The sequence below is a fragment of the Procambarus clarkii genome, chromosome 41, assembly GCF_040958095.1.
Source record: "Procambarus clarkii isolate CNS0578487 chromosome 41, FALCON_Pclarkii_2.0, whole genome shotgun sequence".
Lineage (NCBI taxonomy): Eukaryota > Metazoa > Arthropoda > Malacostraca > Decapoda > Cambaridae > Procambarus > Procambarus clarkii.
The window spans coordinates 16,732,846-16,745,887 of NC_091190.1; the positions used below are offsets into that span (position 1 = coordinate 16,732,846).

The 13,042-nt window shown below is 40.3% G+C and overlaps 1 protein-coding gene across 1 annotated transcript; it reads left to right on the top strand.

Moving 5' to 3' along the window:
* Positions 1-923: 923 nt before the first annotated feature.
* LOC123761065 (succinate dehydrogenase [ubiquinone] iron-sulfur subunit, mitochondrial) lies at positions 924-7,836 on the top strand. The gene is made up of 6 exons (XM_045746954.2): positions 924-1,067; positions 2,410-2,552; positions 4,075-4,218; positions 4,650-4,845; positions 6,233-6,457; positions 7,215-7,836. Exons 1-6 carry the CDS (start codon positions 996-998, stop codon positions 7,311-7,313), a joined length of 879 nt encoding a protein of 292 aa, XP_045602910.1. The 5' UTR covers positions 924-995; the 3' UTR covers positions 7,314-7,836.
* Positions 7,837-13,042: the final 5,206 nt, after the last annotated feature.

Sequence of the window (13,042 nt, forward strand, 5' to 3'; positions counted from 1 at the left end):
TTCTGCTGTGACTGCTGCTGTTGTTCTTGTCACTGCAGATCCTGAAGGTCAGCCACTGCTTGATCAGTTGAGTGAACCAAGGTCCGGTTGCTGGGGAAGACAGGCCGGTCTCTAGCATCCATCTCATCTTTGTCCTGTTGAGATATTTGCTGCTGTTCCTCAGTCTCCACTTTCGTTTGCCTCCCACACTAGGTGACCGTGTCCCTTGAACAAGGGAGTGGCCACTGTTGTTTTAGATTCAGTTACTCGGAACGAAAAGTTGCAAGTAGCACGGGCCATGGTGAGCCCGTAGTGTACTTACCTGGCACAGGAGAATGGCTGTAACGTGAGAGGCCATTCTTCTGAGTTGGTATTACAGTAGGGGTTCCAGTAGCACAGTCGGGTTCGTTCTCGACTCACAATCGAGAATTCCGGGTTCAAATCCTGGGTGAGACAGAAATGGTTGGGCATTTCCTATTACCTAATGCATCTGTTCACATAGCAGTTAGTAGGTACCCAGGAGTTAGTCAGCTTGTGGGGTTGCATCTTTGGGGGGGGGGGGAACTCGATATAAGCCTAAAGTGTATAAATACAATCTGGCTGCCTGCGAAGTATTAATTATATATAGACCTACATAGGTAATAGGAGGCACAGCTCCAGGTGGGAGTGATGGAACGAATGTAACAACAGGAACCTTAAGTCTGGCACCGATCGTCTTGTGCGCTTAGTAATTGACAGATGGTGTCGTGTTTGGAAGCCAGCTGGAGCGAACATCACGCTCAGATGGCTCTGAACAAACAGTTGGTGGCAATTTTTTTGCCGATTTTACAATACATATTACATAAAAATTGCGATGAACGCATTTCTAATAAAATATCCTGTTAAACTATTTAAATATCAAAATGTGCTATTTATGAAAGTGAAAAATTATTAATCAAATTCCGTAGTGTTTAGTGTTTGCGTAACCGGCTGGCAGAGGGAGACTCGCTTGACCTCCAGCTGGTTGCACCGTAAACATGGCCAGTGTCGTCGCCGCCGCTAAAATCATACCTTCTGGCTGTTTTGGCAATGTTTGTCGCCAGTTTGCTGTGAGTAATATCCGTTTATAGATACACGTGTTCAATATTAACGTTTCACAGTGAGTAGTTGAGGTTTTCGAATGTTAAGAGCCGAGAAATGACGGTGGCGGGCTGCGGCAGGTAGAGTTGGCTGTTGCTGAGAGAGGCGTAGTTATTGGTGATAAACCATATGTAGGTGGTAGGCACATAGGTTGCCTTCTATTTTGTTAGAAGGGCATATGTAGGTAAGGTAGGCTGGGGTCAAAAAGCCATAAGTTGTGCAGTTCTAAAGTCGTCGCAACCTAAAGCTAGCCAACTCTCACCTACCTTAGTCATCTGTGGGCTGCTTGGTCTTCCGGGCTTGGTGACATCTTTTGATAATTGGTTGGCAATCTTTACGTATGGTCAAATCGTAGACAGGCATTTTGACAAAATTTCATCTCATAATTTAACAAACTGTGTTATTCTTTGGCTGGGTTGGGTAAGGTTATATGGGTTTTACGTTATAATATGTTTTGGGTATGTGCCCTCCATGTTTTGTTGGGTTATGCTGGATTGTTAATGCCATGTTAGATTGGGTTGCATTCAGCTAATCAGGATATAACTAAAAAATCATTTGAACTGTCTTTAGGGTGAAATGACCTTTTGATCTTTTTATTGTCCTGTGGCTTGTTGGAGCCCAACCAGTCTTTTCAAGTTGTACTTTTAAAGCAGACAATGAGTCGCAATAAAGTGGCTGAAGATATGACCAACGACTTAATCATTTATGAATTGATAATGGTCCAGGACGGACCAAAACATCATTTCTTCATTTTCTCGTGTGTGGTTTGGTCATTGTAATTCTAGAATTAAACGGTGAAAACTACCCAGCCACATAGATCATCCTCCACCATCGTGTATGACAGTAGGTGGGATAGTAACACTCTACTTTGTAGCCGATGCTTTGTTACAGTTGTAGCTATTAAAGGTAAATATTGCACTTGAGATAGTTTACCAATGAATTTTAAGAATTACTTTACCTAATACAACCTAACCCAAGGTGACCTGTATTGCAATGGTCAGTATAGTTGGTTCTGGGTCAAATTGTCCTGGGTTTGATTCCTAGTAGAAAGAGTCATTTGGGTACATTCCTTAGACCTGATCCCTTGGTTCACTTAGTGAATAGACATCTGCAACTTGGGTAACTGTTATGGGTTGCATCCTTTGCTAGGTCGGTAGTTTGCCTAAAGGGTCCTTTGATAAGCTTGAATGCAGGCTTCCTATCTCTAACAGCGGGAAATAAAATGTTCAGTAATTCTTCGTTTTAGTTTAAAAAGTTATATAATAATTTTATTATACAGTACTGTATTCTTAAATATTGTTCATGTGACAGGTGCGCTCACAGAGCACGGCAGCTGCTGCTGCTCCACAGGCAGTGCCAGAGAAAAGATTAAAGAAATTTTCTGTCTACCGTTGGGATCCAGAGAAGCAAGGAGACAAGCCCCATATGCAGACATATGAGGTGGATCTGAATTCGTAAGTAATTTTATTTTCATAAAACTAGAGTTTGCATTTAGCAAAAAAAAAAAAAATTACAGTATGCACTAGTTTTTAACTTGGAAGCATAATGGGAAGAATGTGTTTAAACAGTTATCCAGCAAAATATTGAATATATATCCCTTTTTTCTATTGTGCACAAAATCATGTTCTATCAATTTTGCTAATAAAGAGAATGTTTGGTAGAAAATGAGAAACAAAACATAATTCGGATATAAAACAAAAGTTCTTTTGCTGTAGATGAGGTCCAGCTTGAATCTGTTCATTCAAGCTGGAATTCCAACCTGCTGAGAGGTTGGAATTATTCTATTAAACTGGAATAGCGCACCACATTTTGGTGTATAAATCGCCTATGGCCAAAAATTTATGTACTAAAAATCATGGCAGTTAGCAAAATTGATGTGATCTGTTTCTTATTCATGGTTTCTTGTTAGGTTAGGTTTGGGCAATTTAGTAAATCGGTTTAGTGACCAGTGACGTAAATGCTCGAGAGAGTGGGCTGGGAATTCGCTGTACAGTACAATACTGGTAGTGTGAAGTTTCTTGTCTCTGTAGAGCGTGCAAAGATTTGTTACTGCTAGAATCCACTCTATAAAACGCCTAAATTATTGGACCCGATAAAAGACTTAAATCTGTATTCTCTAGATCACGGTAAGAGAGGCATAATAATTTACACTTGGAAGATATTAGAGCAGGATACTGGTTCCAAATCTGCCCATATAAATAGCATAACATGAAACCAATAGACATGGCAGGATGTGGAAAATAGCCAATTGAAATGCAGAGGTGCAGTTGGTATGCTGAGAGAGAACTCTATCAACATCAAAGGCCCAAGACTTTTCAATACTTGCCCTCTACACATAAGGAGCATAACTGGCTTGCCCCTCTGTGTTCAAGAACTTGATAAACACTAAAGAATTCTTGATTGACCTGGCTGTGATTAATTCATCAGGCTGCAGGCAGCTGTATCAAACAGCCTAATTAACCAGACCACCAACCAGGAGGCTTGATCAGAACTGGGCTGTTGGGCCATTGATCCTCAGAATTGCCACAAGGTAGGTAGGTAGCCTTAATCATTGCAGATAATCATATTAGTGCAGTGCAGTGTGTACATCAACTTGGAATCGAGGTTACTAGGTTAAATCCACGGGCAGAGTAGGAAATGATTGGTCATGTTTCCTTTCACCTTGGCGTTTGGCATGTTTAATTTCATCTGATTCCTCTGTTCATCTAGCAGTCAATAAGTAGGTACCTGGGAGTTGGACAATTGTAGGTTGCATCCTGGGAATGATTAGCAGTTGACCAAGTGGGACCTCAAAGCTTCCTGTTCCTGGCACTGGGAATTACTGCTATACTATACAGAAAAGCAGGAAAAAAGTTGAGTGGTAATTTGAGAAAAATTATTAATGCACCATGTGGGTTTTTAGTGTACGAAGGATACTTTAGTTATTCAATCTGTGTTTTATGAATATAGAACTTTAGTAAATTTATGTATTTTCAGGTGTGGTCCCATGATTTTAGATGCTTTGCTTAAAATCAAGAATGAAGTTGATCCATCATTGACCTTCAGAAGGTCGTGTCGAGAGGGCATCTGTGGTTCATGTTCCATGAACATTGGAGGAGTGAACACGCTTGCTTGCATCAGGTAGGAAAATAAATGTACAGTATTGTTTCTCAATCTCGACTGTCATGTCATCATTTATCTTTTTGGAGATTTTGCTAAAACTGAATTGTGGAATAAATATCCAGTATTTCTTTTAATGGTCTAATTCAAGTTCTTGACTTTGTGTATACACTCCTGTGGTAGTTTGGGATGCTGGGTCCAAATAGATTTTGCACAGACTCCAAAGCACCAGTAGTTTGAGAATTGTCCCATACCCCAAAAGATTCCCGTCCTGTTCCCCAGATTGAGAGCCCTTGGGTTTAGAACTCATCCTCTAAAATAAATTTTTGGGTTAAAAAAATTTTGTGTTTGACTTATTAGGCATTATTAATTTTCTGTTCAGGTATGCAAGCTTTTAATACAACTTTTCTTAATTCCAATTGGATGCTAATTTATTAGTTTTTAATTTTCAGTAAAATAGACACAAACCTGAACAAACCAACAAAAATATACCCATTGCCACATATGTACGTCATAAAGGACCTGGTTCCCGATATGAATAACTTCTACGAGCAGTACCGATCAATCCAACCTTGGTTGCAACGAGGCGATGGACTCGAGCCCGGTGATCAGCAATATTTGCAATCAGTAGACGATCGCAAGAAACTGGTTGGTCATTACAGATTTTTACTTGCTACATTGTTAATGGTAATATTGAAAGTGTGTTGATAATTAAAGTTATTTTTCTTTAATGTTTATTTTAGAGGTGTACTGATTTATTGGTATGAGTGGGTATTGGCATACTTTTGTAGTATCAGTTTCTATAAAATTTCAGTTTCAAATTTCATAATACTTTTTGTTTTGTCTTTTGTGGGGGAGAAAGATGTCCCTCTTCTCATGGAGCTCCCTGAAGCTATCTTGCCGAGATTGATGAGACCTTTTAGTATGGAGCAGTCACAAGTTCTGTTTGGCCTACTGGGACTAGAGCCAGAACCTCACCCCCCTCATAGAGGTGCAGAGAGCAGGTGACACTCCACCACATCACTAGAATAAGCTCCCAGAAAGTTGCCAAAGCTTTGCAGACAACTGAAGAGTTCACAGAAAATGAAGCCTCGAAACTCCCAAACAACTCTGCTAATGATTCACACAGAACAAGATTCACTTAGACTAGCTCGAAATGATTTGGTATCGAATACAACCACCAGATGGCCCATACCCAGCCCCTTGGTTGGCTTCCCTGATTAGTTTTGTTACTGATGATGCAGCAATTAGGGCTGCCTTTAGTGCTTCTGTTTCTTCTGATTATGGACAAGTCCCTCTGCTTCAAACTAAGTGCCAGCCATTCTTGGACATTGTTGTCCTACAGGGGCCATTTTTGTGTATTCTTTCCTTATTTTAGTAAAAGCATCACGTGCATGTTTTAGTTCTGGGTTGTGGACTTGGCTCTTGTGTTTTTGGCTGCATATGCTTGGGTTTTTTCTTCCTTGTGCCCATTAACACTGCCCCTGCACAGAGTTCTCTTTTCTGGTGTGTTTGGTGGTTTGCCCCCCCTGAGAGGCCTGGCCATTAGGGTGGAGAGCCTCGCCTTGAGCTAATCATAGATCATTGATTCTTCTGTTTTGTCCATTGGCTGGGGGCATTCTTTTGTTGTCCTTGGGCACACTGGGGTTCATGTGCCTGTTTATATGGCATGCTGCAGTCACCACTCATTGCCTGGTTGCTGTTGGTGACTGTTTTAGCAAGTGGCGAGTGTCTGGTGTGCTTGCTTGGTTAACATTCTTCAGGCCCAGGTAATTCTACTGCAATGTTTGTTTGGTCCTTGTGGATCACCCCCACCAAATGTTCATTTGCTCCAGAGGCATTTCATTACATTCAACACTGGGTTTTTTGCACAATGATTCATTCCACTTCTATATGACAAAAAAAATATTAAATCATTATGGCTATGGGTCAAAATATTGGTATCGGTACACCTCGAGTATATTTACGTTTTTTGTGTGTGGTAGCTTAGGTTCTTTATAAAATATTAAATTTCTCTTGCTTATTTACAAATTAGGATGGCTTGTATGAGTGCATCCTATGTGCATGTTGCTCCACATCTTGCCCTTCTTATTGGTGGAATGGAGATAAGTACTTGGGACCAGCTGTACTCATGCAGGCCTACCGTTGGATCATAGACTCGCGTGATGAAAAATCTGAGGACCGTCTGAAGAGGCTACGGGATCCCTTCTCTGTGTATCGATGTCACACCATCATGAATTGCACAAAGACATGTCCCAAGGTTTGAAATCATGATTCTTTGGGGAGGGGGGGTTAAACTCGAAGGTCTGTATTCTAACGATTTTTAAATAGGTATTCCCAGTAGTGAGGCCTTGATGAATTTATTGGTAGGTATTCCTAGTAATAATGCCATAGAATACTGGCATACCAAATACTAGACATGCCAAAGAGAGATGAAAATCTTGTTCATAGCTTTAGGAAGAAACAAGATAGTAGGGCCAATTTAGTTGTAGGACAGGAGGATAATACATTTTGGATTTCAGTTTTTATGGGTCATTTGAGATTTTGGAAGAAGGGGTTAGGTTGACAACATATATCTGAACCTTTAATGGGCATTCGATAAGTCATCCACAAAAACATGTTCCAGATGATAAGGCAGTTAGGAGTAATGGAAAGACAAATGGTATGGTTAGAAAGTACAAAGATAAGGGCAGTAATTAAAGGATGTTAGTGAAATAGGAAGACTGTCACTTCAGCAGGACAAAGTTTTCACAGTTCTGTAATGCCCAGAAAGCCTTGGCAGAATACTTGTCTGTGATGCTCATTTAGACAGCCAAGAACAATTGGATTGTGATGTTTGCAATTATTTGCATATTTTCTCCATTTAGATACTTTAACATCACTCGTGCTATGTCTTTGCCCTCGTATTCATTTCATGAGAGATTTATGATATCTGACTCTTGCAACACAGATGATGCTAAATAGTCTTTCCTGGCTCGGTGCCTCCTTTTGATAATTACTTACCTTCTCTCCAACAGGGACTAAATCCTGGGCTTGCTATTGCTGAAGTGAAGAAGCTTTTATCGGGTATTGCCAAGAAAGGAGAACCAGGTATAGATGCCTTGGGAGCCAACTAACCCTGAACACAGAGAAATATTAGCCATACAAAAGGACATTGTGATTGAGCCTCCCTTAACATGATGACAAATTTCCATTAATATTACTAAAGTAGAGGATCTGAATTTACTGTTGTGTGTTCAGTAAAATTTGCAAGAGAATTTTAAGATGAATGCATTTATTTTTAGCAAAAGAAAACGTACATTCTTTGTCTGTTGGAAAATGATATACAGTATATAAGCTTTGATATATCTACCTGATGCTTTAAATGTGTGCTATAAAAATAAAATGCAGTCCATTGATGTATGGGTTATAAATTATAACAAGAAATTAGATATAAAATTGTAATGAATTTGCATGATAACTACCGTAGTGACACAGGTGTACATTCTACACTGTGTATATGCCTTCAGTGCAGCACACACACAAAGTGATCAGAGGAGATCCTGCTCTCGTGTAAACGTGTATATTGCTACTATTCAAAATATTTCTGGCATGTATATATTTGTGGGATAAAACTTAATAAATATTAGTGCAAAATAATTTTTTTCTTGAAATTTATCCTTATGGTATAATTTGTCCAGTAGTTTTAGAGCAAATTACTAGCTGCAACTTTACAGTTTGATGCATTCTGTAATACATACCGAGAAATACATTCTAGTACAAAACGTAGAGGAAATGTTTCCTTTGTTATTTTGACTTTCATGCTTTATATCTCTATTTATCCCTTGCCTAAATTCACCGCACCTTCCCTCTTGCCTTATACTGTATTGACTTCCTTCACCACTTTTTTCTTGGCACGACTTTAGGGTCCAGGATGGACTAAGATGCTGTCAACTTTAATTTCTTGTGGGGGGGTTGGGGAATTTGTTTCAGGCATGTTATTGTGACACTCTCCTAACCAAAGGTAGCGGGTTTTATTCCCCGGGCAAATTTATCTTTCTGTTTTTGTATTGATATACCTAGGAACTTGTGAATGTTCTGTAACTAGTGTAAAGTCTTCTGGGCTTGATGCTTTTTGATTATTTGCAGCAAACAGGATTTCTAATAAAATAGCAAAAAGTTGCATGGCTTTGGGAATTCCTTAAAGCATGCCAAAGTGGGTAGTGAATGGATTTATCTCGCTCTAGTATGACGATGCTTTAGAATATCTTGAAGCAACAGTTTCATAAAATACTTGGTATGCTAATATACTCTCCATGCTACGTAAGCAATACTGACCCAGGTTAAAGCTCTGGGTACACTTGAATACAGATCCTTAAAAGTTTGACCTTGTTCATCTAGAAGTAATTGGAGACTTGTAGATTGGCACACTATGTTCTGCCTTTACCAATGGGTATTCCCACAAAATACGTAGTTAAGCACTACTGTACACAATCAAATGCAGATAGTATTTTCTGGCAGATGGGATTCTTGTTTGTTCCACTACTGATATATATATTGTATTTGCATGCCCAAAACGGTGTTTGCTCTTACAAAATCACTAAAATTTATGATAAAATATACTCAAATATTCCTTTTCTATAAAATATGCTTGTAAATTAGGTGTCATATAGGTCGATATTGTGTTTCTTGAAACAGCATATTTTATATGGAACAACAATCAAATTACAAAAGAACCTTAAATGGATACATTTAAAGAGCTGATAATGATGATGACAAAACACAAGGTGCACAAAACCTTACAATTAATCCTTCCCAGATTATTCCACATACTGGAAGGAATCCTACCATGGTGATGTCAGAGTACAGTTAAATGTTTCATCGGGTATGGTTTTGGTATGGCATTCCTTATAAGAAATTGGTATTCAGAGTATGTTCGTATTGCCCTTGAATATGGTGTATTCCATAATGGGTCCTACGTGTAGACAGCGAAAATGTCTTAGACCACTGATATTGTTATAATGATAGTTATAAAGTTGGGACAGCTACAGCACAATATATTTGTTTCCTTGTTGGGGAAAAAATTTAAGAGCTTAAGAGGGTATTCGTCGTCTATTGGCGAAAATACTATTGTACTGTGCTTTGACAGATAAACACTGTTTGAGCAGATGCTTGATGACCCCTTGATGTCCACACTTAATATTGTACAACTGTTCAAATTCACTCAAACACTGGTGCCAATCAAGACTGGGGAAGGTGTCGGTATGTAAACTATTGTGTGCATCCCTGGTGACCTAGGACGCAGGTTCAATTCCACCTTCATACTCCGGAGAGTTTCTTTATTGTTTCGAGCTTACACAACTGGTGTCCTCATGACAACCATCATCCGCAATTGTCTTGCATTGCTAATGGCAGTGACTCATTGAACCTTAACAACAGTTAGAACATAGTGTAAATATTCTCAAAACTGGCCACAGGTAAACCAAAAATTCCCTGGCTAGCCTCAGCCACTGTTGGCCTCCCAAGGAGCAAGTCTACCTGATCTTTGATTAGCTGATACTGCTTATCTCATACTTAGGCCAATCAAAGAGTGTCACACGTCATCTTACTTCTCATTAGTCAGTGGGAGAGGTTCTTGAATGCCTATCTAGCTCATGTTTATAATCCAAAGAGTAATACATTATGATAAATAAAATATGACAACCTTAACTACATTACGTCATAGTTGACAATGATTTAAAAGTGGGCAAAGTAAGTCGAGACATGAATGCTGAGTCAGTGTGTGATTAGGATGACCTGCAATGTGGCCTAAACAGTCTGGCACTCGAGTGCCAGACTCGACACATGTATGTATGTATGTATCACTACAATTTTTCAGGTTTGCTTTGTATAAATATATGGATACATCTGTAAAACTACGAGTAATATATCAATCATTAAATCATTATGTATTACAGTATTATGATATGAGCTGTCTACATGTTTGTTTAGTCTATGAATAGCCACACTGACCAGAGGGAGGGGCCCATTTAGCTGTTTTGGTCTAGGGCCCCAAAAAAACAGATCTGGCCTTGAATTAGACACCTTTTAATAAAAATTTATAATTCATTGTGTCGGGGAACAGGCAGCCAGTGTATTCATACACGTTAGGCTTTAATCAAGCACCTCACCCCCACAAGGTCGTATTACTGACCCCGCCCAGGATGCAACCCCATAACAAGCTGACTAATTCCTAGGTATGCATGAGTAAAGGAAGAAATGTATATGTTTATCACTCAGAATGTTTGGTAATATACTTATTGTTTGTGATGTGTGTTTATATATTCAAGGTGAGAATACCTTGAGCTACCTCATCTCTTTGTATGTATTTATACCTCAATAAACTTATTGCAATTTCAATTTCAATTCCTAAGTACCTACTTACTGCTAGGTGAGCCGGGACGAACCTGACTGTACTACCGAGACCCTTTTGTGGCTTACATCCTGGGGATGTGTGTGTGTGTGTGTGTGTGTGTGCAATTCATAGTAGATATGTGCTTTTCCAAACTGGTAGTTGAAAAGGCAGAGGGTCTAAATGGGTAGACATCAGTTCTTCTCTTCGTTCTATACTAGCGCCTATCCTGTCCTCATCCCAGCTCCTATCCTGTCCTCATATCCCAGCTCATATCCTGTCCTCATATCCCAGCTCCTAGCGACTTCTCCTGATAATTAACTATCCACCAACAGTTATTGCCTCACATTGATATACTGCGAGACAGACAGAGGAAGTCCTGATCCCTCTGTGTCAGAAGAGGAAACCAAACTAACACACAGGCTCCCCACACACACCTCAGAGAGCAGTCTGTGTGCGAGTCACAGAGCTTCACTTAGTTAATGGTTTAGTGTGTGTGTGTGTATGTGTATGTGTATGTGTATATGTATTCACCTAGTTGTGCTTGCGGGGTTGAGCTTTGCTCTTTCGGGCTACCTCTCAGCTGTCAATCAATCAACTGTCACTAACTACTAACTAATATTTTTTTCTCCACACACACACACACACACACACACACCAGGAAGCAGCTCCGTAACAGCTGTCTAATTTTCAGGTACCTATTTACTGCTAGGTAACAGGGGCATTCAGGATGAGAGAAACTTTGCCCATTTTTTTTTGGTTCTGTCTGATCCGGGAATCGAACCCGGGCCACAGAATTACGAGTCCTGTGTGCTGTCCACTCAGCTACCAGACACCCTGTAGTGTATGTGTGGGTGTGTGTGTACTCTCCTAATTGTACTTGCCTAGTTATGCCAGGTGAGTAAAAGTTGCTCACTGTGTGTATGTGTGTGTAATTATGTTAATGGCTTTTATTTCGTGTGTCTCTTTGTGTATGTATGTGTGTGTATATTTCCCTGGGTATGTATAGTATATACACGTATACGTACAATAATTATAATTCCTGTCGTTTGCTGGGGACAGGAATCCTGTAATTAAGTTTCTATTGAGGTACTTCCTTGGGTGAACTACTGACCTCCCCAGGATGCAACCCACAACAGTTGCCTATCTCCAAGGTACCTATTTACTGCTAGATGAACAGATGCATCAGATGAAATGTAACGTCCCCAACAGTCTCCACCCCCGCCTGGGGATCGAACCCGTGATCCTTGGACGTGAGTCGAGAAGGCAGCCCACTTGTGTTAACCAAAGCATTGTATTTGTGGCCAGTTCTGTTCTATAAGGTTTGTGTGGAGTGTGTGAGGGAGGCAGACGACCTCTCACCTCTGTAATTACCTCACAGTTGCAAGATAATGAGAATTATCTCCATTATGCGTCCGGGAACAGTTCTCCTCGCTCTAAGAACAAAATTGCTAAGGAAGCGGTTTGTTTAATGTCACAACCACCACTGCTACTCACACTACTTTTACCACTACTACTACTACTACCACCATCACCACTATCACCACCACTACTACTACTACTCACACTACTATTACCACTACTACTACCACCAACACCATTATCACCACCACTATTACTCACACTACTACAAACACTATCACCACCACTACCACCACTACCACCAACACCACTATCACCACCACTACCACCAATACCACTATCACCACCACTACTACTCGCACTACTACCAACACCACTATTACCACCACCAACATTGTCACTACCACCAACAACAACCACCACCACCACCAGCCTGGGTGATGATGTCACCCCACACAAGAGAGAGTATCCGGGTGTGGGACACAAGTCTCCAGGTGTGCACCCCTCCCCACACTCCTCATCTACATCTACATCTACATCTACACTCTCATTCCACTCTCCTATACACGCCAATCATTTATATCTATATACAATACAAAGTTTGTTTTTTAATTCATGGGGATTAAATGGTGCATTCCTGTTGTCTGGGACAGGAAGCCTGCGCCTTGTGTTATCATGGTTCCCCTCTAGGATGACTACTCATCTTCCTCAGGATGCAACCCACAACAGTTGTCTAACTCCTCGATAAGTATTTACTCCTAGATGAATAGATGTATTAGGTGAAGGGAAACATGCCCAACCATTTCTGTACAGACCCGGGATCCTCAATTTCAGTACAGTGCCTACGTCCAGAACGTAGGCACTGTACTACCAAGATCCTATATGTGGTTAATGCAGTTTGCTCGCATCCTCTGGACCCGAGTTTCATTCACTGACACCTGATACCTCTGTTCACCTAGCAATGAATAGGTACCTCGGAGCAAGGCAACTGTAGTGGGTTGCATCCTGTGGAAGTTCAGCCATTGGTTGACATAATACAATGATGCCCGAACTGTCGACTAACTTGACAGCTTTTGCTGCGACAGGCATTAACGATTTTAATGAACATTTTAT

What these genes read in the sequence shown, in the direction of transcription:
- LOC123761065 (XM_045746954.2), top strand. Translation starts at nt 996, where the DNA reads ATGGCCAGTGTCGTCGCCGCCGCTAAAATCATACCTTCTGGCTGTTTT. An exon ending in AACACGCTTGCTTGCATCAG is followed by an intron (nt 4,219 to 4,649) that starts GTAGGAAAATAA and finishes TTTAATTTTCAG; the next exon opens with TAAAATAGACACAAACCTGA. An exon ending in TAGACGATCGCAAGAAACTG is followed by an intron (nt 4,846 to 6,232) that starts GTTGGTCATTAC and finishes TTTACAAATTAG; the next exon opens with GATGGCTTGTATGAGTGCAT.